Consider the following 27,841-nt stretch of genomic DNA (forward strand, 5'->3'; position numbering starts at 1 on the left):
GCACTTCTGAATAATAATGCCCCACTAAATTGATCAAATCTTCTCTTCAAATACATTTAAACTAGTGTTTAAAACAACTTTCTAATAAAGTGATATTTTTGCTTGTTAAACTGTTTATTTATCTTTACAACTGATTTAAAAAATGTTCATGTGGAAAAATTGTAGGAGACCATTTTTAACCAGACAATGTTTTGGTTTTCAGCAGGGTTACAAACGGCCAATAGATGGAATGTACGGTCCCCCAGCAAAGAGGCATGAGAGCGACGTGTATGGCATGCAGTACAGCAGCCAGCAGCCAGACGTTTACAACCACTATGGTGGTGGATACTCGGGATCCGAGCACAGACCCCTCCAGGGGCAGTTCCCCTACCCTTACCACCGAGACCGCATGGTCCCATCGGGCCAGAGCCAGCACACTATTATGGGCGGGGGGCCCACCCCCAATCACACCAACGAAGGGCCCAACATGTGGACTTCTAGGACAGAGCTTGGCTATCCGTACCCCAACAGGCCGCCATCTCAAATGGCGCCATACGGCTCTATCTGCAGAGATGACATGGACGGTCGGGCAGGCCCGGACCAGTGGCACCGTCAGTCTGCCTACATGTCATCCGCGGGGGGAATGCCACATCTACCTTCACGCCAGCCGCTACCTTACTCCAACTCCTCATCCATGGCCAACCATCTGCCCAGAGCGCCCAGCCCGGGGGCCTTCCAGCGTTCCATGGACATGTCGCCCAGCAAAGCGTCCTTCATGTCTCCCATGAAGAAGCCTGGGATGATGGGCCCGCAGAGCGCTGGACCCATGGGTCAATTTCCTCCCAACCTGAGACGGGACCTCAATTACCCACCAGGGTCAGCTGAAGCCACCATGCCAGTTCTAAGACCGCGACGGAAGCTCACCTCTAAAGACACCGGTACGATGAACGCCATCACTTCAACACGTATGACTGGAAATAGTCATTTAGCTACACATGTTTGGATGGTTTTCACGTCACATTCCACAACTTCAGAGCCGTTTTCTCTTCCATTTTAAGACCCACTCCGATAAGAAATTGTGTTTTTGACGTGTTCTTTTGGCGTTTTTCTGATGATTCTTACGATTTGCTGAAGTGATAAGGGGTCCCATGGGAAAAGTTGTCAGTAATTCGTTCTTGATTGACAGTTTATTTGGCAGTCATTGGAACGGCCCATACCTCACCTGCCATCATGAGATGTGATAGAAAAATAGATGTGTCAATTAATATGTGCTATAATGCAATTTATCTGTATAATATTAAATATTTTGAACATTTTTAGACCCTAATCTTTGTATTTTGCATATTTCCAGTTCAATTACAGCTCAGGCTGCGACCCAGCGTATGTTTATAATATATAGACCGTGAAGGTGAATGCTGTGTCATTCAGTTCCAAAATTGAGGTACTAAAAACTTTTTGCGCCGCTACAAAGATATGTTGTTCCTAAGCTATTCTCCAATTAGTTTTCTTGCAGTATTTTTGAATCGGCAGGCACTCACTCTGCTGCGAACGTAAACTTCCTGTGTACCCGTGTTAAGAAGGCGTCGTCATAATAGACCAATCAGAAGAAGGCAAATGCAGCTCTTCGTCTCCGCCCCAGTTGTCAAAAGACATTTTCCCACTTGCGTTGCGGAAAATGGCTTAGCAAGCAGAGCCAGAGCCCCTGAGACCGCCCACGACCAGGAAGTAGACTGATTAGATCCATGACCTTCTTTGTTTTCCTCATCCGAGCTGACATCTCACTCAAAATTGCATAGCTCCGATATTGCTTGCCATTTTTGTTGCAGCGCTAATGTTAGCTCATGTGTTAAAGGCTGCAAGTTAGCTGGAGACCATGTAAACAGATGGGTGATGGAAAGAGGTGGCGGGCTTGCTCTGTGGCAATAGTCCCACCCACATCTCAAAAGAATTTCTAATGAACTCTTGCAGAAATTTATCCGAGAAAACAACAGATTTAGGCTTAAACAAATGACATCATCATCTTTTACAATAGATCAAAAGATAGTCGGATTGGGTCTTAAATAGCATGAATGCTATAAAAAACAAAGCTAACCCTTTTTTTACCTCAAAATTCCAATTGTTTCCAGGAACCCCGGAAGCCTGGCGCGTGATGATGTCTCTAAAGTCTGGCCTGCTGGCAGAGACCACATGGGCTTTAGACACCATCAACATCCTGCTATATGATGACAGCACGGTGGCCTCCTTCAACCTCTCCCAGGTAAAACAAAGTAAAACAATGAAAGTGATGCAGAGTGCAGGTGTTCCTGCGTCAATATTGATGCCTTTTTGTCCCGTCTTCCCTGCACCAGCTGCCTGGATTCCTCGAGCTCATCGTGGAGTACTTCCGCCGATGCCTAATCGAGATTTTTGGCATCTTGGAGGAATTCGAGGTGGGGGGCGCGTCTCACAAACACAGCTCGGACGCTGATCTTATTCTAGGGAAGGAGCAGGAAACGGACTCTGCTCCCTTGCCGGAGACCGAAGCCTCCCTGCCGGCCGATGTGGCGCAAACAGGAAGCACAAACGCGGAGGCTGCAACTGCACAACCGCCCGACAGCCAAAGGAAAGAGACGAAAGCAAGCCCGAGAAAGGATGAGGAAGACAGAAGGGAAGGGGAAAACGAAAAGGGGAAGGAGAGTAAAAAGGCGGAGCAGCGTCCTGCAGAGTCAGAATCGAAAGTCAAACAAGCCAGCAAATACGATAAATTCCCCATCAGGATTGTTTCCAACGAGGAGCAGGTTGAAGACATGACCAAGACCTTGGGTTTTGTCACAGAGTTCAGCAGTGGGCTACTGCACTGGCAGGCGGGCGGAGGCGACTCCACCAAACACATTCAGCTGCACTTTGAGCCTCGGAGCGATCCACCCGCCCGCACAGACGTCAGGAACCGGAGCAACCTCAGACAAAGCGACGCGCCGGACGACGAGCAACCGCGCAAGCATCTCACCGCCACTATCGATGACGTTCTATGCGCCAGGGTGGACGCTCTCTCGTCCGCGCACCCCGCCCGCTCCCTGCCGTCCTACCCCTTCAGGGTGCACCCGGACGGGGCAGACGACGGCATCACCCTGCTGGAGGACGAACCCCACTGCCTGGACGAATCTCCTCTATGCACCATCTCCTCCTGGCAGGACTCCTTGTCCAAGCGGTGCCTGTGCATCTCCAACGTGGTCAGGAGTCTGTCCTTCATCCCCGGCAATGACTCGGATATGTCCCGCCATCCCGCCCTGGTTCTCCTCCTCGGCAAGCTGCTCCTCCTGCACCACCTGCACCCAGAGCGGAACAGGTCAGCTCCAAGCTACCAGAAGGAGGAGCAGCAGGAGCGGGGGCTGTCCAACAGCAAGGAGGAGTGGTGGTGGGACTGTCTTAGCCTGCTGAGGGAGAACGCCATGGTGACGCTTGCCAATATGGCGGGTCAGCTGGACCTCTCCACATACCCAGACACCATTTGCCTCCCAGTGCTGGACGGCCTCCTTCACTGGATGGTTTGCCCCTCGTCGGAAGCCCAGGACCCCTTCCCCTCCGCGGCACCGCACTCTCAGCTCACCCCGCAGAGGCTAGTGCTGGAGTGCCTCTGCAAGCTGAGCATCCAGGACGGCAACGTGGACCTCTTACTGGCCACACCCCCATTCAGCAGACAGGAGAAGCTCTTCGCCGTCCTAGTCCGTTACGTGAGCCAGAGAAAGGCACAGGTGTTCAGGGAGATGGCGGTGGCTGTCCTGTCCCACCTGGCGCAGGGGGACCCCACAGCCGCGCGGGCAATCGCCATGCAGAAAGGCAGTGTGGGGAATTTGGTAGCCTTCCTAGAGGATGGCGTCAGCATGGCGCAGTACCAGCAGAACCCTCACAGCTTGCTGCACATGGGACACCCCCCTATGGACCCGCCAAGCGTAAACATGATGTGTCGAGCGGCGAAGGGTTTGCTGGCGATGGCCAAAGTGGAGGAGAACAAGACAGAGTTTGTATTGTATGAAAACAGATTGTTAGACATCTCCATCTCCTCGGTGCTCAACACGGGAGTGGTCGCCATTATTTGCCAAGTTCTGTTCCATTTGGGGAAATTATGACAGGAAGTGAGACGGGACTCACTCCACAGACACTGAGGCCAACCAGATATCTGTGTTTTTCTATTTTTATTTATCAAAAAATGACCTTTTTAAAAAACAAATATTCAACTAAACAAAAATGTCTATAAAGTTTTAGTGTCATTGTAAATTAATGATAAAAAACGGTTTGGGATTTGAAAGCTCATTTTACCATAAATCTTTATTACTTGCTGGTGTTCGATGTTCCGATTTGGTTCTGTTTTGATTTTTCAGCCAAAGCTGCCAACAGATGTAGGTGCTGAAGCTTTTTTTGTTTTGTTTTGTTCTACTATAAATGCCACTATGCTCATTGACCTTTTGTCAATGGAGAGTATTTATTAAAAATGTGACTCTGTACAGTTTTGTTTTTTTTCATTGCCAACCGCTGTGAGGTAGGGAAGGACACTGAAGATTTAGATGTCTCCATCGCTGGAAGATAAACTGTGCAATACGACAACAAAAAAAAAAAAAAAAAAGGTTTCAAACAGCTGCAGTACTCGCTTCACAACAGCAGGGTATCAACAAATGAACAACAGAGGAGGAAAACAAAAACAAAAAAGTCAGCAGAAGTTGTCAGACCTAGCCTCAAAGACTCACACAGATGAACTTTGTGTGTCTGTTGTGTTACGTCTGTATTTTTTCATCAATGTGTACATAAACCCTCGTGCAATAGTCGCACATGATTCTTTTCCGTTTCTCTCAAGCGTAGCGGGATGTGGAACTTTCTGACGATTATAACAAATGCTTTTATTGTTGGTAAAATTTCGTATTGTTACAATACATATTTTGTTAAAGGGTCAAATATTTGAACACATGTACCGTATGTTTGACTGTACAAACCCCTGTATGGAGTGTATTATAGCTGAGAAAACAATCGCTTTGGTAATCAAGGGTGAGAGGAGGATGACGTCAGAAAACCGAGAAATACTTCTGTTTGTTACTGTTCTCCATTCATGTTAATGGGCATATTTTTGCTGTTCTAAAAGAAAGACGTGAAGAAGAACCTTGAAAATGTCCTCAGAGCTTATTGTAAAATTTGCCTTTTTTTCGTATGACTCTGTGTCTTTTAGTGCATATACACATTTATACTCTGTGCTGCACATGTCAAAAATAAATGTATGATGAACATTGTTAAGCACTGGAGACGTTGCATTATGTCCAGACAATCTTGGGCCAATAAAACAAACATCAACTGCTTACTTTGCCTCGCCTTTGTTCACTTTTGAAAGAAAAAAATTGAGAGAAATTTGTTTTTGTTAAAGACCCTCTTTTTGTTCGAATTTTAAAAGCATTCCCAGTGGTCTTGTAATTATTATTTTTATTATTATGGCATTATTGGCCAAAATATGTGTTGTTTTCTAGGATGTAGTTTCTGCAGAGCGGCAGGAGTTAAAATTTCACCTGTGAGATGTGAGCGAGACCCAGAGCAACCCCGCCCGCCCTTCCCCTCCCCATTGCTGAGAACGTTGTGGCCCGCCCAGCATCTTTTCTACGTCACAAGTGTTTTGATTTTTAGAAATACTCAGAGTGAGACCCTTCCAGTCGCAGTAAAAGAAATGATTCCTTCATTTTATCATTTTCATAATCAGTTTTCAAATCTTGCATATCAAAATTGTGAAAAATATATATTTTTCTATTCTGAACAACAGCTTTTTTTAATTTTTCACATTATCTAGTATCAGCATGGGATAGCAGTGACAAGGGTCTAGCCTTTAGGTGGCTGTGTGTTAAGAAAATGTATATTTTCATTTCTTGAAAGACTGTTCGTTTGTTTGTCTAAATTATCTTATTGTACCAGATTATAGTTCCATGTTTTCTTGTAGTCGTATTATCCATTTTCTTTAGTCTTTTAGTTGTTTTTCCAACCCTATATCCTCTGTTTTTCTTAAGTGACACCCACATGCGCAGACATTCATCTGCACATACATGCAGCAACTTTACAACAAACCCAACTCTGACATCATTTCCCTGGGAACCCAAGAAAGAAACTAACTCCTTTATGCGTGTGTGTGCATGTGTGTGCATGTGTGTGCATGTGTGGATCAGGAACAATATAACTGTGTCTTTCAATGCACCTTCAGTGTACAGACTGAATGTAACCATCCTCCGTTCACTCCTTGCAGCAACTAAAATGCTAAATACCAAGTTTTTGACTCTGATTGAGTCTTTTTGTGTGTCTGGAAAACGCGATGAACTAAACATTTCAGAAAACCTTCCCTGACACCAACATCTTTTCTGTTGATGTGAATTTGCTGTTTCTGCTGACTCTTGCTTTGACTTTCTACCTGATTTGCAGCACCTGGGAGGAGGAGCCTGTGAGCATGAGACCTACTTCAGGGGTTAGCGCTCCAAGAATCGGAACGTTAAGGTGGACTGATGATTCTTTTGTGAGAGAGCACCTTCCAGCTGAAGGGTCCCCCTTAGATTCCTATGACCTTGGATCAACGCTAAAGAGACATGACCTGGGGCCTCATTTATAAACGTTGCGTACGCACAAAAGAAGGCGTACGCCACTCTCTACGCAATAGTTGAGATTTATAAAAAGCAAACTTGACGGGAAAATGTGCGGTCCTTCACGCAAGCTCTGACCCAGGCGTACGCACAAAAACGGGTGAAATGAGAAACGGCGACACCGTCGGCAGAAGGAAAAAACACGTGAAAGTGAAAATGACAATCCTGCCTCTCATAAATAACATGAAGACTTCACAAAGCAAGTCTTACAATTAACATCTACACGAACACGAACACGTTTGATCGATCAGCAGTGAAACAAATAAAAAAATCAAACGAAAATTACAACAGAAATTCAAATGAACACATATTTGCAAAAAGAAAAGTGAAACATGTTCTGCAATATTGGCATGTTGTGCAATTCATCCTCATAAATAATATAAATAATATAGTTAACAGAACGAAATAATGTACACAACTGATATTCCCGTCAATGTGTCCGTCTGGCGGAGCAGATATAGGTGCAATCAGACAGACAGATGGATAGATAGAGAGAGATGCATTAATTCTCCACTGGGGAAAGTTGTTTTCATAGTAAAACATGTCTTCATAAGCTACAGAATTATGGTATTCATGCATATGCCTTTAGTTTGTTTTATTTTTCATAAAACAATGTATGGCGTATGTCTCAACCATTCAGAAAGCAACAAGAAATTACATTTGCGCTGATCAATTTCCCATTTCCACGTCGATTATTCCCGACATCTGTAGCTTTTCAGATGTAATTAAATGGAGGGAAATAAAATGCCCCATCACAATGCGTAATGACGCACAATGGCTGATCTTGCGCTCTTAGAAGATGTGGCAAATGGAAGAATTCGGAGTGAACGTATCTTTAAACAGCAAGGAGACTTGTTGGCAAACGAGGACGAGTGGCTTATGATCCGGTTCCGACTTCCTCTGCGGGCTTTTGGGGGTGTGTCACCCGGTGCATCTGGCGCGTCGGCGTCCCCCTGCGCCTCATTCACCACTCCACTTAAAAGGGATTCCCCAATTATTGCCGCCAGTCTCTCATCAGGAGGGGTCAGCTCCGGTGCCCCCCCCCCACACACACACACCCGTGGCAGACACGGGTGTGTGTGTGGGGGGGGGGGGGGTGGGGGGGGGGGGGTACAGCGCTAAACGTTTTTTTGCTTTGACTTTGATGTCCGACCTTTTCTTTTTTATTTCGGCCACCGTCCGAGGTTGTGAGGCTACAGCATTTTCGGCGTCTGCCGCCGTCTGCCGCTCACGTGCCTTTTTGGCATTAGTAATGCCCACACTGTGCCCTCCAAACAACATTATTCTCCTCTTTTCCACCTCGCCAACGATAACTTCTACTTCACATTGAGTGAAGTTACGTTTTTTTGATTTTCTCTCCGTGTTTGGCATGGTTTCGCAATCAATGAATATTAATTTGTGGGCGTTTCACGGACTATTTATGGGCAACTATGGGCGTGTCATGAAGCCGCAAAAGCTGCGCAGCATTTAGAATTGGTTGTGATTTATTAAGAGAAAGATGCGTAGGATGTGCGTGCGCACGGTTTTATAACTCCGAATATTTCTGTGCGTACGCACGTCCTATGTTTCATCCGTACGCCACTTCTGACGCAAATCCTACGCAAAGTTTTATAAATGAGGCCCCAGAGCTGGTTTTCTTCAAACTTGATTAATCCTACTTCTCATTTTACAAATGCATGATCCTTCCAAAGGCGCCTAACACAGATTTGTGTAAAAAAGAACAAAGCTGAGCTTCCATGATGTTGCTTCCTGTTAGATTAAAACTTGAGTTCTGTGGGTCCACTTCCTTCTTTTATTTTCCCAATATATATCTACATATATTTAGTTTTTTTTTTTTCTTTTATTCGAATTCTTGCAGGATGACCTTTTTTATTGGTTACAAATAGAATATATGAGATTTTTATTTTTATTCTTCTGCTAAGATTTTGAGGGTTGTTAATTTTTAAATCCCTCTAAACTGCAAACTGAATTCAAAGGATGAAGCTTCATGACCAGTCAATCCAGTTTTGGTCCCTGTTTTCACATTTCTAAATAGTCTTAAGTGCAACACAATCAATTAGCATGAGATTATTTTTTTTAACGAATTGATCTCTGGTTTTCATTGATAAATGATCACACTTCTTATATTTGGACAATATGCAAACAGGATGTAGTCACATGATTATGAAGCTTTGGAGCAGTTTTGATAAGGAATCTCTACCTCCCTTACAGGTACGCTGGGTTATTACGTCACTCTGCACACCATTGTCAAGTATTGACTTTGAACCAATGGCTAAAGAGCCCTCCTTTCTTTTCAGCCAATCACAATCTTTGTCTCTCTCTGCATTCTTCCCCTCCTCCTCCTCTTAATTCCCCACCTGTAGCGGTGCTTTGATGCTTCATCTGTGGTTCCAGTTCATCCTAAGCATGGTTGATGCCATCGGCCCAGACCCTGACTGCCAAAGAGCGTGGATTTATTTCATGCACCTTTCTCTGCAACAGAAAAAAATCTTTCCTCCTAATATCTTTAGCCCTTGCTCTATCCTATGACACCACCCTTACAATGATGTGTTCTCCCTACCATGACAAAGGTGGATAAAGGTGGAAAGATTTCATGTAATCCATGGACACCAGTGAAGATCACAAATCATTGAAGAAAAAAGGTTCAGAGCACTGTCTAGTGGGTCTAGATGACCCAACTCCCAATGTTAAAGTGCCTTGGATAGCACAAGGGTTACTTATTGAAATATAACTTTTTAACATGTATTTATCTTCTAACATTATGTTCGGAGAGTTTTATTCAGCTTGAAATTTGCCACTTCCTGTTTTTAAAATCTGATGTCTTCCTCTCCCTTTGCCAGGGGAAATGTAGGCGCTGTATCCAGCCCTATTTTAGGATTTAATAATGGTTATGTGAGGGGTTTGAAGACCAGGCAATGAGGCGTCTGATGGCTGTGAGGTACAGCAGTTGGACTGGGTTGTTTTGCTGCAGAGACGTCTTATTAAAAACACGAAGAGGTGGCTGAAAGTCTGATTACTGATTTCCTAAAGCTTCAATTTGCAGCTGATGGTGTGTCTGCTGCACCTGCATTCAGGAAGGATTCTTGTGATTTTCGAGGCATAAAGAGATTCTGTCTGTTTCAGGCGATATAAAGGATGAGTTTCACGTAAGTGGCCATCGGCAGGAGAGAAAACCTCCCACACGCTGTGCTTCTAAAAGCTGATTCATCCTGCTTCGACAGGACGGATGTGGCGGCTGCGACAAAGACAGGCCTGTCATTGGCTAGCGCCGGCCTTGGAAACCCTGCTGGGCTGCCGCTAATGTGGGAAGGCGAAGGAGAGTTGGTTGAAAACAAAAGAGGCTGTGGTGACCTTTGTGTGTGTGGCAGCAGTGGTTTGAATTATGTTTTTGTTTTTTTTAAAAAAGGAGCAATCGTCATTTGATTGCACAATTTCCTGTTTAGCTAGAGGAGATCCACACCATCCTTTGGGTAGGTACGCCATCATTCAAAGAAAAGTGGTGGAGTTCAGTGCTTTAGACTGAATTTCCAGGCTTTCAACGGCAAATCCTCTCATCCATCAACCGTCAAGTTCCATAACACAGGCAAATAAACATATGTTTACCTTCTTGGCTTGCTCATTTGGAAACGGATGAACAAACCAGAGTTTTTCATGGGAGCATGAATCACCGCCTGGCTGTGGGAGGGAATCAGCTGAATCGCCTGGGTGACGTGAGAACAATGCAAGGGGGTGTACGGCGTGCTTGTGTAGGTTTTAAGATGAGGACCGATGACAGTAAAATTGTACGCCGACTATGTGGTCATTCACCTGGAAGTCACAACATTTGTTTCAAATAATAAAGTATTTGTCAGCATCAGCGAAATGGCAGTGCGTCAAAAACAGTCTTGTCTCCGTCTTGAATGATGAGGGTGTTGAACTTGGCAGATTATAATCACGATCCCGCATAAATGATGGGATTTACATAAAAAACAACTTTGAAATTAGCAGAAAAAAAAGGTTTAGTTCATTTTTGGTCTGGTGATGCTTTTATTGTGGTAAATATTTCAACTAAGAAAACAGAATCAGAACAAACATTCATATTTACCTTAATATGATAAAAGATTTACCCAATTTATGCCAAATGAAATATTTTTTTGACAACAAATTATAATTTTCCTCTCAGAAAATCAGCAGTAGATTATTTTTATATTTTTGGTTTCACCCATCAGTCGTCATCACAGTAAATCACTTCTAGCTTCAGTTTTAGGGCATTCTGGACTGCAAATTACCGGACTTGGGACAAGCACATCAAACCAGTGGAGAATGTCCCAAAGTGATTGCAGTAACTTTCTGGATCCAGTTTTCCTGCACAGTGTTTCCTCTGAGTATATATATATATATATATATATATACATATATACATATATATATATATATACACACATATACACACATATATATATATATATATATATATATATATATATATATATATATATATATATATATATGTGTGTATATATATATATATATATATATATATATATATATATACACACACATATATATATATATATATATATATATATATATATATATATATATATATATATATATATATATATATATATATATATGTGTGTATATATATATATATATATATATATATATATATATATATATAAAACGCCCCTCTCACCCTCCGCGGGTGGTTTCTCCTCCAAGCTCGGGTCCTCTACCAGAGGCCTGGGAGCTTGAGGGTCCTGCAGTATCTTAGCTGTTCCTAGCACTGCGCTTTTCTGGACTGAGAGGTCTGAGGTCTTTCCAGGTATCTGTTGTAGCCACTCTTCCAGCTTGGGGGTTACTGCCCCGAGTGCTCCAATTACCACAGGCACCACTGTCACCTTCACTTTCCATGCTTCCATGCTATATATATATATATATATATATATATATATATATATATATATATATATATATATATATATATATATATATATATATATATATATATATATATATATATATACTTTTTTAATATGTCTGCAAAATTGGGTTTGGAATATAAATGTATTTGAAGTCAAATTGTGATTTTTTTAAATTACATTTTAAGGTATTCTAGGGTCAAATTCTTGCAATTCTAGCTGCCAGGGTTTTGTTAAAGCAGGGGGTGGGGTTAAAATCCTCATCTAAATGACCTTGTAAGCGAAGAAACTTGCAAAAAGCTGTAACAAAACAGCAACACTGCTATTTATTGTCAGCAAATGTTTGTTGTGACTTTCTTCAAATATTGAAACTTTCCTAGAAATATGCTGATTCCATAATCATTGCTCCTCTTAGAGCTTTTGTTCTGGGAGACACTGTAAAGTAGGACAGAGAGGGTAGTTCGGGGTGTAAAGGTTTAGTCTCAGAAGTGACTGTAAGATGTTTGTTTTTTTTCTTTTCACACACGTTTCATAGGAATTTTAGCTTAGGACATCATTTTTATAGTAGAGAAGTAATTATGTCATAATAATTCTATGAATAATTTTGTGTTTTTGCTTTTTCATTATTTCCTGCTGTAGACTGGCGACTTGTCCAAGGTGTACTTCGCCTTCGCCCAACAGTAGCTGGGATTGGCTCCAGCCACCCAGCTTGACAGGGATTCAGTGGGTTGAGAACATGGATGGATTTTTGCAGTGATAATTAATATAATGATCACAAGTAACCTGTGATCGACTGGCAGACGCCAAAACTGTGACTGGGGTAGGCTCCAGCAACCCTGTGACTCTGAAAGGGATTTGGTGGGTTTAGAAAATAGATGGATGGAAGCAAAATTCTAACAAATCGTCTTTATTATGAGAACCACATAGACTTTTTCTTGAAATATTCAGGCTATTTTTCCACGATCCAAGAGAGAGACATGATGACTCATGACTGCAAGAGTTTTTTTCTGCACAGTCATGTATCATCATAAACACACAATTGGCCTAAACAGTGACGCTGAACTGATTAAAATCTGTTTGCATTAATATTATTGATTAGGTTATTTAAATTCGTTACTCAGAAATATAGAATATTGGTTATAATTAGGAAATTATTTCGTGTTTACTACCTTTTTTCCTGTCACGTGCAAAACCGAGTAACTGAAATTCAAAAATGGAAACATTATAAATATTCAGTGAAATGTTTGGATCCAACTCAAGGCTTTACAAATGATTTATTGTCAGGTTAAATGAATATCATTATTTTCAGTAAAAAAAAAAACCTTTGGATTATTATGGCCCGCAGCGGCAGTCATTCTTTATGGTTTTCTATTGAGAACATCAGTCTAATTGCCACCAAAAATAAAAACAAAACACTTCAATTCAGATTCCAGAACTTCTTATCACCTGGAGGAAGTGACACCTCCTCTTTCAAAGCTACACCCAAAACTTCAAACAGAAGACAAGTATTAAATTAAACTATTATTGTTAATAATCATTACAATTAAAATTAAAAAATTAAAAACAAAACTTAAAATATTAAAAAATACATTTTTTATTTATTAATTTGTGTCACCACTAATAAAATAAAAATTAAAATAGTGAATGTTAAGACGAGCATGCTCCGCCCTATTACCCCCGTGGATGCGCCCCTGGAGATGGTCCCCGGTGTGGGAGCCCCTCATGCCCCATAATGACTTCAGCTCCAGCCTCGCTGGAAGGGGGGCGGAGCCCGCGGAGGCTCCGTTTCGCTCCGGTGTTTGTTGTTTGTGAGGAGGCAGTGCTGTGTGTGGACTATCGAGTGGCCTGCCTGCCAAGACGTTTCTTTTCTTTTCTTTTTTTTTCTTTTTAAATTGCAACTTTTTTCAGGATTCGGGGCGGATTAGAGAGGCACGCGGAGGATGGCACGCGGAGGATTGAGGTCTCGCTTGGCTCGCGCGGTGCGCAAAGACATGTCTTTCTGAACGACGGCCACTCGGGATGCTGGATCTCTGCTGAGAGCTCGCCGACGTGTGCTCTTTTTTTGTGCGGATTCCTCTTCCATCTTTTCCCTAAATGAAGTTCCTCCGTACCAACGAAACAATTTCAAACTCGACTGTTTATCTTCGAATGGTTGAAAATGATGTTGGTTCGTAACAAACCAGGATAACGAAAGGGCAGCTACGTGCCAACACCCGCGTTACTTTCCTTCGGTAAGGCAGCGCTTCATCAGACAAACGCAGCCGGGATGTGACGCCTAGTTGCTGCCGGTCGAGCGTGGTTGACAGCGCCGTCGAGAACCATTCTCACTGGAAGAGTTTGATTAAAACCTGCTATTTTTAATTTTTTTGATTTAAATTGGTCGTGGGGAAACAGATAGTCTTTAAATTCACAAGTTTTGCTCAAATAACTTACGTTTATCTTGTCAACTTGCTAGCCGTGCTGCTAGCATGTAGCGACACCCCACAAACGTTCGCTCGTGCTAGCCAGGTTGTTTGCTAACATCAAGTTCTAACATTTGACGTTTAACTTTTTACGCTTGCCATACTAAACTTGCTGGTTCGGGGTTTTTCGACGTAAAGCAGGTCGATAAAACTTTTTATTAGTTTCTTTTTTTTTTTTTAACATGAAGTAGCACTTTCAAAAGTTTGTCCTATTTTGCTAAACTTCATCCGTTTCCTCCACAGAAACTCACCTGCTCCTGGATTTTATTGGGATTATCAATCGGCCATTGATGCATCTCGGGGAGTCCACCAGAGAGTGCGAGTACAGCCAGATCAGCACTCGCAGTTCCACACCAATGGAGACTCCTTACAAGAAAAAGACTCCAAAGAAGAGAAAGTGGGAGACCTTTCCTGGTCGGAATAGATTTTACTGTGATGGGAGGATTATGATGGCAAAGCAGACTGGGGTTTTCTACCTCACCCTTGTTCTCATACTTGTGACCTGTGGACTGTTCTTCACCTTTGAGTAAGTTTGATTTCGTCTTGTTTACATCTGCTGTTGAGGTGGTGGATTACAGCATTTATCTCCAGGGCTCAGAGAAATTAAGATTATATTTGTAACTGGTACAGCTCCATCTTTTCCTAAGTGTCTGGATATTTTTGGGGCAAACTGGCTGATAAAGGATTTTCTATTTAGGGGAGGAGCTGTGGGTTTCACTTCATGAGAGGAAATGATTCAGTGTTTTTTTTTTTTAAAGGTGTTGACTTCCAAGTCAAATGTTTTTTGTTTGTTTTATTATACATGTCCTTACTTGATTTGTAGAACGTGAAAGATAAATCTGTGAAAAAGACCCACTCCAAAAAAATCTGGTTTTTGGTGTTTTAACATGTTTTTGTGGCGTTTTTCTGACGATGGAGCACAAATGTAAAGAAAATTAAGTTTAGAATTGCATTTCTGAGGACGTTTTTATTCAAATTGTTGTGAATGAGAAGATAAAAAAAATTACTCTTTGAAAAAAAGACTATTTGTGACGTAGAAAATACGCTGTGCTCCATTCTGATGCATCCACTTGCAGGCCAATAGATTCATGCACGTCTTTGTTTTCCTTGTCTGAGCTGGAATCTGGATCAAAACTGTAGCTTTAATATTGCTCGCCATTTTTGTTCTACAGGTAATATTGCATTGGGGTTGTGAGGGGATATTGGGAAATGAATGCAGGTTCACTTTGCACCCAGAATCCCGCCCACGACTCGGAGGCAAAATATTTGCCGCTCTGCAGACACTGTCCTAGAAAACAACACAGGTTTTTTGCTTTTGGATATAATTGCATAATCATAATTTAAAGACAGCTGGGAACGCTTTTACAATAGAGGTGATTGGAGTTTGACTCTAGACTGCTGCTGTTCATTGAGAGCATCGGCGTGCAATCAAGCAAAAATCTGGATCATAACTATCTACTTCAATATTTATCACCAAAAAATATCACTTTTCCACATTTTTTCTGCAGTAATTACAGCTATGCTCACTCCTTCTACATGAATCAGTTTTCTAAAACATCCAAGGTGTTTATCTCTACTTAATCCTTGGTGTCGTTAATCTGAGCCTGGGGAGCAGGATGCAGCTTGTGTACGGTGTTTGTAGTGTTTCCATCACTGGAGTTTAAAGCAGTCATGTATTGTATGTCACTTTGACCATTATCCCCTGTGTCACGTTGCATCTCAATAACCCACATTCGTACCACTGAAGTTCCGTCCTGTCAGCAGATCTGTTGTCAGAACAACAAACCTTTATCTGAGTGAAATTTCTCACATCCAACGAAAGGTTTGTGGGCAAAACACGGAGGAGGATGGCTTTACAGGGTTTGATCTTTACATATCTCTCATGCTTTCTGTTATCTGTTCATTTAGGTTCAAATAGGTGCCAATACTGTAGCTGCTTTTCTTTTAACATTCGTTATTGGAAAACACACTTATCTGTAATGAAAGAGTGTGTTATAGTAAATATTTATAATTCAGATTTAGGGGCACTGTCTTTTGGAGTTGTTTTGAACTCAGTGGACAAACAGCTATCAACTTGTGTCTTCTTGGAAAGGTTGATGGTTACATTCCTGTGGCTTCTACTCTAAAGGCCAATTCTTCCTTTTCCATCTTCTGCTTTAAATCATTTGAAATAAATGCAGATGACAATAATAATAATAATAAGCAATTCGTGCAACACATCATCCAAATCACTTTGATTTTAGAAAAATGTTTTCTCTAGAATGAGACACAAAGCTCTTGGGTTGTGTTCGAATTCCTTCACTACACACTACATAGTGCACTATATGGCGTGTTCAACATTTTGTAGTGCTTGCCATGCCTACAACGCCAAAATCGAAATCTCCTACAAGTCTTTGAAAAATTTGTGTGCATTGATGCTCGTTGGCAAATATAAACCAAAATGCATTGTGTTTGATCAGTTTCTCATGTGAAAATAAAAAGCTTTTTTTTTTATTATTTTTTTTTTTATAAACCAGTCAGGTTTTTATCATCAAACACAGTGGATTCATAAAAAGCCTTTGTAAAATGTTCATATTTATTGTTTTTTTTCCTGGAAATCGAGGTCGTCATATTTGCTGTTTAAAAAAAAAAAGTATCGAGCATGGTGTTCGAATAAAATCCATGGCACTAGATAGATATTCCCACATTATATCGTTTTTTAGTACTTGGGAGTAGGTAGGGAATTCAGACATAGCCTTCTATAAATGAGCCATTTGTACTGCTTTCCATGCATTGCATAAGATGCATAGATATAGAAATTGATCAATCAAAATTAAATGCTTTGTCACAACTGCAATTACTGGTGGATACGGGGCCGTTCACAGGCGAAAAATGGGCAAACCTGTACGCAGGTGGCCCTCACGAAATATCAAGGTTGTAGACTGCTCTGTGAGCCGTAGTGTGAAAATGTTCATGCACATTGTTGCATGATAGGGGTTACAGGTTATAGCAAAGCCTTATTTTAATGATGTCCATTGAGGTGGCTATACAAGCCTAAAAAGAACTGCGTGACACACCTGTAGGCCCTTGGTTCAAGTCCCGGCTGGGGGACCTGAAACAGAACATCAATGGGGAACCTTTCTGTGTGTAGTTTGCATGTTCTCTCCATGCGTGGGTTCTCTCCGGGGTCTCTGGCTTCCTCCCACCGTCCAAAAACATGCTGGTTACTCTAAATTGTCCATAGGTGTGAATGTGAGAGTGCATGGGTGTGTGATATGTGTGATCCTGCGACAGACTGGCGACCTGTCCAGGGTGTCCCCTGCCTTCGCCCATTAGTGGCTGCGATAGGCTCCGACAGCCCCGTGACCCCGAAAGGGACAAATGGAAGATGAATGAATGAATGACACACCTGCACTCCCCTTAGAGTGTGGCTGCTTCTCTCTACGACCTTCCACCGTCCCGGACAAATGCATGCGACTAAAGGCCCGTTCACACCGGGACGAATTTCGCCGGCGATTTTCGCCGAAGTTTAACGCCTCGTGACTAAACAAAGGGCACCAATGTGAGTGTGCACACCGACGCGAAAAAACGCCACGCGTCAAAGCCTCACTTTTTAAAAAACGCCTCGGGTTCGTTTTTTTTTTTTTTTTTTGACGCCTCGCGTCGAAATCTATTCGACCAATGAGAACGGCGCTTTTGCACACGTGTCTGGAGCCTCTGAAGTTACAGTAAAACACAACTTGGGGGCGCTCAAACACAAAACTGCCTTGCTGAGCACACATACCAGCGAACAAGATAGACGCCAAGTAGCGTCCACACTGCCGCGAATAAATAATGACGGACATTCTAAAATATCCCCGAACCAAGCAACAGTTGGAGCAACTGGTGCTTGAAATATTCATGTTTTATTTGTATTATTCTGACAAGCGCGTAAATACTTGCTCTCTTCTTCTGAGTGAAAAGCGACTTTAAGAAGCGTAAAGTTGTGCAGCGCCACCTTGTGTACAGGAGTATTTCTGTTTACATTAAGCACCATCTAATGTCAGGGAATGAAATTGCATGTTCGCTCGGCTCATCGTCAGCGAAAATCGCCAGGGTGGCGAAAAAAGCTGGCGAATAACGCCTGGCGAATATTCGTCCCGGTGTGTACGGGCCTTAAGGCTTTATTGCTAGCGCTGAAAGCTCTTTTGCTTATGTTTAATGGTAAGGGTAAAACAAATCCTAAACAGGGCTTTGCCTGGGCCCCGCTGCCATTTGGTTCTGATTATTCCCTGTGCATCAGGCCTTTGCTCCACATTTATCAGCCTTGACCTCTGGACCACTTCATCTGTCATTGCATTGTCACCTTAGCAGAGATGCAGACGTAGTCCAGAGGACAGCCTGCTAAAATGAGGCCTCTGCAGGCTCACAAACCCTTTCATTTGAACTTGTTGATATGAATTACAGGGGTTATTTTTTTAGAGCATCTACTTGAGCCTTGAAGTTTCTTTTAACACCCCCATAAAAGATGCCAGATGCTTCCTGGGGATACCCCTCCACCTCCCTTGAATAGCCTTACTTCCTAGACTGATCAGTTACTGAAGCTGGGATCTGTCTGCTCTGTGTCTTCTGTTTGTTGTGACTACAAGGTGGGGGGAGACATTTTTCAGGAACACCACTCAACCACAAAGCCTCTTCTCAGATAAACATTGTCTGTCCTGCTCCACTGTCCGAGCCCCCGGGCTGGTTGAGTCCTCCTGACTTTCATCTGTGTCCCTCACCCGCACACACACCCTTCTCCAATCAGCTGAAAGGAGACATTTATCAGACAGGACGATAGTCAGCAGACCTGCACTTTGGCTTCTCTTGTCATTAACTGTAATGTGTTTCGATTTGTTGTATTATCCAAACATCAGTCAGTGGTTGTCAGTGAACCAGGGTGCAGCCTCTATCAGTTTGTCAAGGTTTCATTTATTTGAATAATACTTTAAACTAGTGTTGCAGTCTGCAGCTCTCATTTATCCGCATGTCACTCAAAGAGTCCTGCTGGAAAGTCACCAGACATTGCCGTGATTTTTTGTTTAGTTTTTCTGCGTTCAAGACGTACAGCTGTTTGCAAAAAAAGGCCCTAAAGTGACAGGCTCTGTTTGTTATTCTGTTCCTCTCAGACTCCCAATGTAGTTGTTGTTGCACATGTTGCTTTCCCTCCCTTAAGCCTCATAACGCTGAGGCAGATGTTGGATGAAGTGATCACACGGACAGTGTTTTTGTTGGGAGATTGCAAAACATTTGGCATTTGGAGTACTTTGAGTGAGGGGGGAAAAGCAGACTTGCACTGATCATTCTCTCCAAGTTTTTTAAGTAGAAGAACCTGGACTGAAGTTGTTTTAATTGTAAAAACATAATGACTCTTCCACATGAATGCAGATCTCAAAAATGTTTTTTTAGGGATGTTGTGTGCAGCTAGATGTGCTAAAGCTAGTACTTTCTGGAGTTGTGGAGTCATTTTTTTCCAATGTTCATACTATTTGCATTGTGTTGTTGTGCAGGCAAGGTATTATTACTGAAACATACTACTTTGTAAATAAAATACTTTCTTAAAAGCCACTATAGTTGGTAAGTCATTAGCCTCATAAACGCTGAACCTTTTCGCTATTTGAAGAACCAGTGCCTTAGCACCTACTTTGGAGGTTGCTCAAGTGTTCAAGATTTTTTAGAAAAAGAAAAGAAAAAAAAAAGTTTTTTGCAAATGTTGATAGGACACAAATAATAGGCTATGCTATATAATATTCCTTAATAAATCCTAAAGCATTATTTGTTATGCTTCATGGAAGCCGTGCGTTGTTGCATAAAAAGTGCTTCTATTTCAGGTCAGTGTTGGTCGCCTCATGCCAACAGTTTGTATGTTTAAATAATAATCAATAAGAAAGTTATGAGAGTTTTTTTTAAACAGACTTGTGTGTTCTTTGTACTTTTAAGTAATGTGTGAAATGATTGCAGTGTCACAAAATGATTAAAGAAATTCTCAGAAATTAATTTAAAATAGGCAATTTATAAGATAAGATAAGATAAGATAAAGATACTTTATTGATCCCAGCTTGGGAAATTGGGTTGTTACAGCGTCGGCGTTAGGCTCAAGATACAAACATACAAACAATAGATGACAACAGAGGACCAGAACAATCAATCAGAAAGAAACATCGGTGAAAAAGAAGAGTTGTATTGTGTGACAGCTCAGGAGAAAAAACAGACAGACTTTAAATGAGTTTATCTATTGCACATGGATGACAAGTTATAGAGTCCAATGGAGTGAGGTAGGAAAGATCTCCTGAAGCGGTTGGTGTGACAGCGAAGCTGCCTTAGCCTATGGGAGAAGGTGCTCCGCTGACCGTCAAGAACAGGATGGAGAGGATGCTCTGGATTGTCCATGATGGATACGAGCTTATTTAAAGTCCTCCTCTCCATCACAGCTTCAAACGTGTCCGTTTTACATCCGATTATGGAGCCAGCTCTTCTAATCAGTTTGTTCAGTCTATTACTGGAATGTATGATATGTCTTGAATACTCACTTTAGGTGTCTATTTAAATGGAATCATTATAGCTTAATCAGTAAATGAGTTTATATTTTTAAAAGCACAAGTGTCTGCTTGAAAATGTATGCACTATTATATAAAAGCAGGTGGTCAGATTTGTTTTCTTATGTTTTAACCTGTGAATTAATGCTGTTGGTTTTTTAACAGACATTGACAGCATTATAATCTTCTAACTGTGGTAAAACAGCGGTCCGTATCGACATCTGCTGCCATAAAGATTTTTCAGTCTGCTCTGCAGGGGTTGAGGGTGTCCTGACAGAGTATTTGTTATCTGTTCAAAACAAGCAGACATCTGCTAAATAGGAATGCACAATCATATCTGCAAAATATCGATATCAAATCCACATCTTTTACAAGTTCTAAAAACCTGGACAGGAGTTAGTTGGGACTGGATTGAGAGATACTGATAAATTTTCAATAGAGAAATGTAGTTTCTCCACTTTACATTTTACTAATGTATTAGTGCTGATTTTATTTATTTGGTGTATAATACAATGAAATTTTGAGTCATTTTGACTTGTGTCCTTTCATAATAACATCACAGGTTTAAGTATTAAATATCAGTTTGAGTATTGGTCATCGTGTGTTTGAAATTCAATGAAATTGGCAAAAATCCTTTTTCTTGCATCCCATCTTAAGAGGACCATATGTTTTAAACACAGAGGCGCACGTGAAGTCCTTTTTTTTCAAAAATCAAAATTTAACAGATTGCCTTTTAATCTGATGCATTTTATGCATATTAGTTGTGTATACTGACATTGAACAGATTGTCTGTGGTAAATGTGAACATCCATCAAAATGTTTTAGTCAGACTCTTGGTAAACCACAAACTAATTGTTGGAGCATTGTTGGTACTGTAGTCAGGAGCCTGGCGGAGTGATGTGTGCTGTGCTTTAACACAATGAAGTGAAAAAGTGAGTGCATTGTTTTGTATTTGATGTGTTAAAACTGAACAATGTTGAGTTATTGTCAGTAAAGTTTGACATATCTGAGATGTTGCACTCAAAGTTTATTTGTAGATCAAAAGCAAACCTGAATAACAGTTCGCTACCAAGACCTCCCATCAACCCCTCTGACCAATCGCCTGCTTCCCACCCCCTTTAAGCATTCTGAGTTGTGAAGTCTTTTCTTTGTATGACGGCTTTGGTTGCTTAATGCGTCTTATAAGCCGGTGTGCCTTGTATATGAAAAATACAGTTCTTTCTACATTTGTTGCTATTGCTCTGCATAATCCAGTGTGCCTTAAGGCCTGTTCACACCGGGACGAATTTCGCCCGCGATTTTCGCAGACGTTTAACGCCTCGTGACTAAACAAAGGGCACCAATTTGAGTGTGCACACCGACGCGAAAAAAACGCCACGCGTCAAAGCCTCAGTTTTTAAAAAACGCCTCGGGTTCGTTTTTTTGGTTCGACGCATCGCGTCGAAAACTATACGACCAATGAGAATGGCGCTTTTGCACACGTGTCTGGAGCTTCTGAAGTTACAGTAAAACACAACTTGGGGGCGCTCAAACATCAAATTGCCTTTCTGAGCACACATACCAGCGAAGAAGATAGACGCCAAGTAGCGTCTACACTCCCACGACGAAATAATGACGGACATTTTAAAATATCCCCGAACCAAGCACCAGTTGGGGCTACTGGTGCTTGAAATATTCATGTTTTCTTTGTATTATTCTGACAAGCGCGTAAATACTTGCTTTATTCTTCTGAGCGAAAAGCGACTTTAAGAAGCGTAAAGTTGCGCAGCACCACCTTGTGTACAGGAGTATTTCTGTTTATATTAAGCGCCATCTAATGTCAGGGAATGAAATTGCATGTTCGCTCGGCTCATCGTCAGCGAAAATCCCCTGGGTGTGAACATAAAATACGTGGCGAAAAATGCTGGCGAATAACGCCTGGCGAATATTCGTCCCGGTTTGTACGGGCCTTTATGGTCAAAAAACACATTTTTACCCCACCTATAATTTATTGCACTTAATTTGGAATTGTAAAAATATCTGAATAACCTTTGAGCAGAATGTAAGCCTAATACACCCATGAATTCACTCTGATGTAGGCCTGCCCAATATACCGCAAATTTATCGTTATCGCGAAATCAAGCTGTGCAATATGCATACCGCAATAGACGGCAAAAATCACAATAAATTATTACCTTAAATGTGTTAAAACAAACTCATGGCATCTTGAAATATTGCACAAATGAAATAAATCCCTTTATGCATTTAACCAATCAGAAGGACCCGTTTACGTTTTTGATCAATCAGATGAGCCCTTTTATGTTTGATGTTTGCCTTCTACGTCGACAAGGGTCATTTGGAGTATAATTTTTAAACTGTTGCAGTGAAATGGAAATGATGTTTTTGTTTTTTTTGCTATTTGTTTATATACCGCAATTTATATCGTTATCGCAATATTAATTACCCATATCGCGAGTTTTCCTCATATCGTGCAGCCCTACTCTGATGCATTCCATATATGAGATGGATTTAGATCTAAGACGGCAAATACATTGCTTATTGTTGATTGATGAGCTTCTGATCAGCTGTGAGATCATTCTGATCTGCAGTAGAGTTGTGTACTGTCAGGTTTGAACCAATAACTAATCCTTGAAGCTCAGGGGCTTTACCACTTCAAACCAACGTTTTCTATCTACAGGCTGGATGAAGTACATTATTAAAAACAATGTAGAGTACCCTGAAGTGCTGCCCATTTAAAGTGATTATCCTCTTCCTTTGAAAAGAAAGAACACATTGATGTAAAATGGGGGAAAAAACCCTTTAGTGAATTCCTCAGAAACTGAATGACCTCGCTTCCCAAGAACTGAGGAGCTCTAAAGAGCCTTCAGCAAACAGATTGTGACATCTCTAAAAGGTGCTGAGCAAAAATACTCATTCAACTTTTGGAGAATTATTGGGCAAACAATATTGCACAACATTCTTTGTGCAGTTTAGAGGCACGCCTTGTGCAGGTGTGGTTTACAGCAAGAAGAAACTGCCCTTTTAAGACAGTGAGTTAGATTTTTCTTTGAGACTTTCTGGATTAGACAAAGAAAATAAAATCAGTGTTTTTATGTTTGTTTTACTCATAAAACCTGTTATAGCTGCACTAACTCTCAGAAAAGTAATTAAAACTGTGTGAGGTGTGGTCTAAATTTGAACTCACATCAAAGTGACCGCTTGCAAAGCTTGTCCTGTTTGTTTTTTATTGACAAAATTCCTTTTTTTCAGCTAAAATTAGACTTATACTTCGTCTGTACTTGCAGTCACAAGAAATTCAAAAACAATGAAAGGTCAACTTATAGAAGAGAAGCCTCCTTCAAACTTTAGGCCTGATAAGTAATCAGACAGGTCACAAAGCCAACTGTTGAGGTTTAATTTAATCAAACTTATACCTTTCAACCTGTTGGGTATCACCTTAGTCATACTATTACACAATCAGAGTTTGTATGACAGAAGAAAAATGGGTGAGTATAGAAATCATGAGGGAAAAAAGATTCCAGAGAGACAATTGTAGCTGACTCTCTGAGAATATTTAGAGAGCGGCCGCTGTGTGAATGTGTGTGTGTGACTGGGTGAATGGGTCTGTGACTGTAAAGCGCTTTGTCCTTGTAGGAAGAAAGGCGCTATATAAGTATACGCCATTTTACCAGGGTAGTGTGATAACTGTGTTATACATTCATTTTTCTGTTGGACTTACGTTGAAGCATATATTAAAAAAAAAAAAAACTCCAAAAAGAAACATTTTGACTTTAAGTGTAAAAATGAATCTTTAAATTAAAGAAATATTAAGCATTTCATAGAAACTGCACCTTTTCTCAGTAAAGTAGTATAATATTTTATAATTTTGTAGTTTTGCTTGATTTTACTGTCAAGATCTGGGAATAAAGGCCAAAGATCATTAATTACTCTTGATGTGTCGTGAAAACCACTGACAAAGATCCGTTTTCACAGCCCTACCTTTTTCTTTATAGAAATTTAAAAGGCCTGCAGGGTTAACGAGAGCTGAAGGATTTCGTTTTAAGAACAAATTTCCGTTGTTGTGGTAATGTTGGTGGATTGTCTCTGATCAATGCACCAGCGAAGTTGGCCTGCGGCAGATATCAAACATCCATTTGAACCATCAACTTTTACATGCTCAGGTTGTCAGCTCTGTCTGTTCTGGATTTTGAGATCTTTTTGATAGTGTTTTTTTTTTCGTTCTCTTCTTGTAGACTTTTGCGTTTGTTGTAAATGCAGGAGAGACACTATCCTGTTGAACGCTCGTTTATTTTAATTTTTTTTATTTAATGTATTCTTTGGCGGCTTTAGCTCACTTGTGGCTGTTTCCATAGTAACCACATTCCCTTTGGAAATGTACCATGTCTGACACTGGATACTGTTTGTATCCATGACAACACAGCCTTTACCGTTTTAGTAGGTGTACAATTTGATTTGAGGCAATTAAAACCAAAATCGCGACTAATTTATTTTTTGGAATTTTTATTACTTAATGTTGACTAAAGGGGTTGTTTTTTTTTTAAACACAGATAACTGTGATGGACGATGGCTGTATTTATCAGTTCATGCCTAATGGGAGAAGCAGTTCCCTCTATGTTCAATGCCTGTCTGTTTATCCCCACATGTGAACCTCGTAGCTCCCAGCTACACCTCCTCTGTCACTGTCTCCTTCAGTTAGGAGAGGAGCATGGGTAATCGCTGTTGTTGCTGCCTCCTGTCATTTGTCTTTTTTCTGCAACAAGGCAGAATCCACTAACACACCCTACAAACCAACTCCCATCCCTTCATCAAATCTCGTGGCTTAACAGACTTCTAAATTGTGGTGGCCCCCTCCTCATCCCATGCTCCTTAAAAATAACAGCATAGAGGTTTGGAGGCAGAGACTGTGGTTTTATATTTAAACCTCAGGAATGCTTCACACAGTCCATTAGACAGCAGTGAGGTGAGTTTTTCCTCTTAAATTCAGTGTGTTAAATCAACTTTAAATTCAAAGATCTGACTAATATTATTGCCTACCGTCCCTAGAAACCATTCAAAATTGCAGAGGGTAAACCTCCACATTGTGACAGTGGTACTATAGTGAAGGTTAATTAGAAACTCGACTGGACTTTGTCTAGTTGTGGGATAGAGATCATTGAAGTGTTCAGGTGTTGTAGAATTAACAAAGTCTTTGCTAATCTTCACATATTTGGTGTAACACAATGTCTTGTATACGTTTTTCATAACTTGTATGGCGCTTTTCTATCTTGCATTAAGGCCCGAAGTGCTTTACAGTCAGTGCTATTCACCCACACATTCTCACAGTGGTGGCAGCTCTGCTGCCATAGAATGGTGCCAACCTCAACCTTCAGGTGCAACGTGGGCTTCAGTGGCTTACCCAAGGACACTTTGACACATAGGTGGGCGAGGCGGGACAGGAACCTGCAATCGTCTGATCAGAGGTCAACCCTTATACCTCTGGACCACAGCCACATAGCATTATTACTGGGCCATCCTTTTCTTTGTTTTGGTGTTTACCTCTTAGCATCCACTATTTTGATCAATGTTTGAGTCTTGTTTAGTAGCATGTTGCCATGCTGCCCTTTATTGATTTGATTCCTTCATTAATTTTGTCATTAGCTGATTTTGGATTTGACCACAGAGGTATAAGGAGATCTCATTCTTTGGAATTTACCAGAAGTGTTGCAAAATAAGTGTTTATGGTTTTTTCAGATTTACTTTCCTTTGGTTTATTTTAAAGATGGCTTAGAAGGTCTTGTTGGCCAACGATCCAACAAGCCTGATCCGTTTTGTTTTTTTTTATTTGGGGAAAATGCGTAATGCAGGTTATCAATTGGGCGTCCTTTGGATGTCTCACACACTAACACTTTTGAAGTCATACTTGGTTAGAGAACGCCATAACTGATCACACATTAGGTCCCACATCATGCTGTGACAAATCTATAATGGCTGACTCATGTTATTGCTGCTCTTTAATGATCTGCTCTTCTTTAGCGTTGCTGCATCCTTGAAGAACCAAAGACCATGGCGATTGCCATGTGGTTGTTTGTTGACCCTTATCTTGAAGGACAGTTATCCCCAACAATTCTTCAAACATTCAAAATAATCAGAATTAAGTTACCTTTGTCTTAAATTGGTATAATTTTAGATCAAACTAAATATATTTGGTTCATTAGATTAACTGGTGTTGGCACAGATCAGCGGATGTAACGGCCCTCCTGCGGTTTTACCATCTGATGGCTGCTGTGCTGCAGTGTTCACCAGCAACACAGACAAATGTGTTATAAGAAAAAATGTTGACTTCATGAAAACATAGTGAAAATGGAAATATTAAATTATGTGGTTTTTATTTTTAGCTTTTAGTCATATCCTTTGATGTGAATGTCATATAACGCTGTTTTTCCCCTCTTTTTTTATGATGCCTTCCTCCATCCATATGGGCACCACATGTTTAGTTGTGAGTTTCCCTCGTCTGGAGTGTTTCCTCTGTACTTGAGCATAAATTTAGAGCAGCACAGACTCCCAAATGAGACGGGACAGGGCAGCTAACGCACCACCCCTTTGATTCCAAGAAGCACCTGTGCTGCTGGATGTTTACATGGGATTATGTGAAAATGGCTTGCTAAAGCAGGTTTCACGGGGCTGTGGGGGGATGTGTAGCTTTGGTAATTAACCAGGAGATGACGCCTGTTTTCTAAACTTAAGTACATTTATGATTTTGCCTCTGACGTCTGTAAAACCTTTGTTGTAAATGTAAAAGTTCTGCTGAGTTGTTCAAAAATTCTACTTTTCCTCCCTCCAGTTGTTGGTTCCTGGCGGAGCAGCTGACCCCCATCATTCCAGTTATAGGAGCCGTGCTTTTTCTGTTTGTCATTGGGACTCTACTGAGAACCAGCTTCAGCGATCCGGGGGTGCTGCCCAGAGCCACACCTGACGAGGCCGCAGACCTGGAAAGGCAAATAGGTAAAACAAAAAACCTCCCCTAAGCTATTGTAGAAAACAGTATTTTTCTGTTTTTGCGTCATTTACCCCTTGACTGTCCTTCCTTTGCCATTACATAAGGTGCAAGAAATGTAAAAACACCCAGCATTCCCGCAATCTCGGGGCAGGTCATTCACTCATACCAATATATACTAAGTGGGAGTAAATTAAAAAATTAAACACTTTTCAATCAGACTTTTTAGAAATCACATACCTCTGAATGATTTCTAGCCCAAAAAGAACTAAAACATGATTTAAAACAAGCACATGGTCTCTGACAAAATCATTTTCACATTTTTGTGCAATGATATATACAAAAATTAACCCTC

At 41.2% G+C, this 27,841-nt stretch overlaps 2 protein-coding genes across 20 annotated transcripts in view; both read left to right on the top strand.

Annotated features, from left to right (window-relative positions):
- arid1b (AT-rich interactive domain 1B) overlaps positions 1 to 5,302 on the top strand; it is a 217,958-nt gene extending 212,656 nt beyond the window's left edge. For 11 of the 12 annotated variants that reach the window (XM_023952008.2, XM_023952010.2, XM_078940732.1 and 8 more), the window contains 3 exons: positions 203 to 917; positions 2,106 to 2,236; positions 2,328 to 5,302. In XM_023952008.2, the coding sequence (XP_023807776.1) occupies positions 203 to 917; positions 2,106 to 2,236; positions 2,328 to 4,085 (2,604 nt within the window). In that variant the 3' untranslated portion in view covers positions 4,086 to 5,302. The remainder of the gene's footprint in view (positions 1 to 202; positions 918 to 2,105; positions 2,237 to 2,327) is intronic. The other variant, XM_023952011.2, reaches the window with a different exon arrangement.
- Positions 5,303 to 13,247: 7,945 nt separating this feature from the next.
- The window catches only part of zdhhc14 (zDHHC palmitoyltransferase 14), a 49,995-nt gene continuing 35,401 nt past the window's right edge, over positions 13,248 to 27,841 (top strand). For 2 of the 8 annotated variants that reach the window (XM_023951309.2, XM_078940738.1), the window contains exons 1-3: positions 13,253 to 13,497; positions 14,224 to 14,506; positions 27,334 to 27,494. In XM_023951309.2, the coding sequence (XP_023807077.1) occupies positions 14,271 to 14,506; positions 27,334 to 27,494 (397 nt within the window). In that variant the 5' untranslated portion in view covers positions 13,253 to 13,497; positions 14,224 to 14,270. The other 6 variants (XM_078940735.1, XM_078940737.1, XM_023951310.2 and 3 more) reach the window with 4 other exon arrangements.

The sequence above is a fragment of the Oryzias latipes genome, chromosome 22, assembly GCF_053564925.1.
Source record: "Oryzias latipes strain Hd-rR chromosome 22, Olatipes_Hd-rR_3.1".
In the NCBI taxonomy this organism is placed as follows: Eukaryota; Metazoa; Chordata; class Actinopteri; order Beloniformes; family Adrianichthyidae; genus Oryzias; species Oryzias latipes.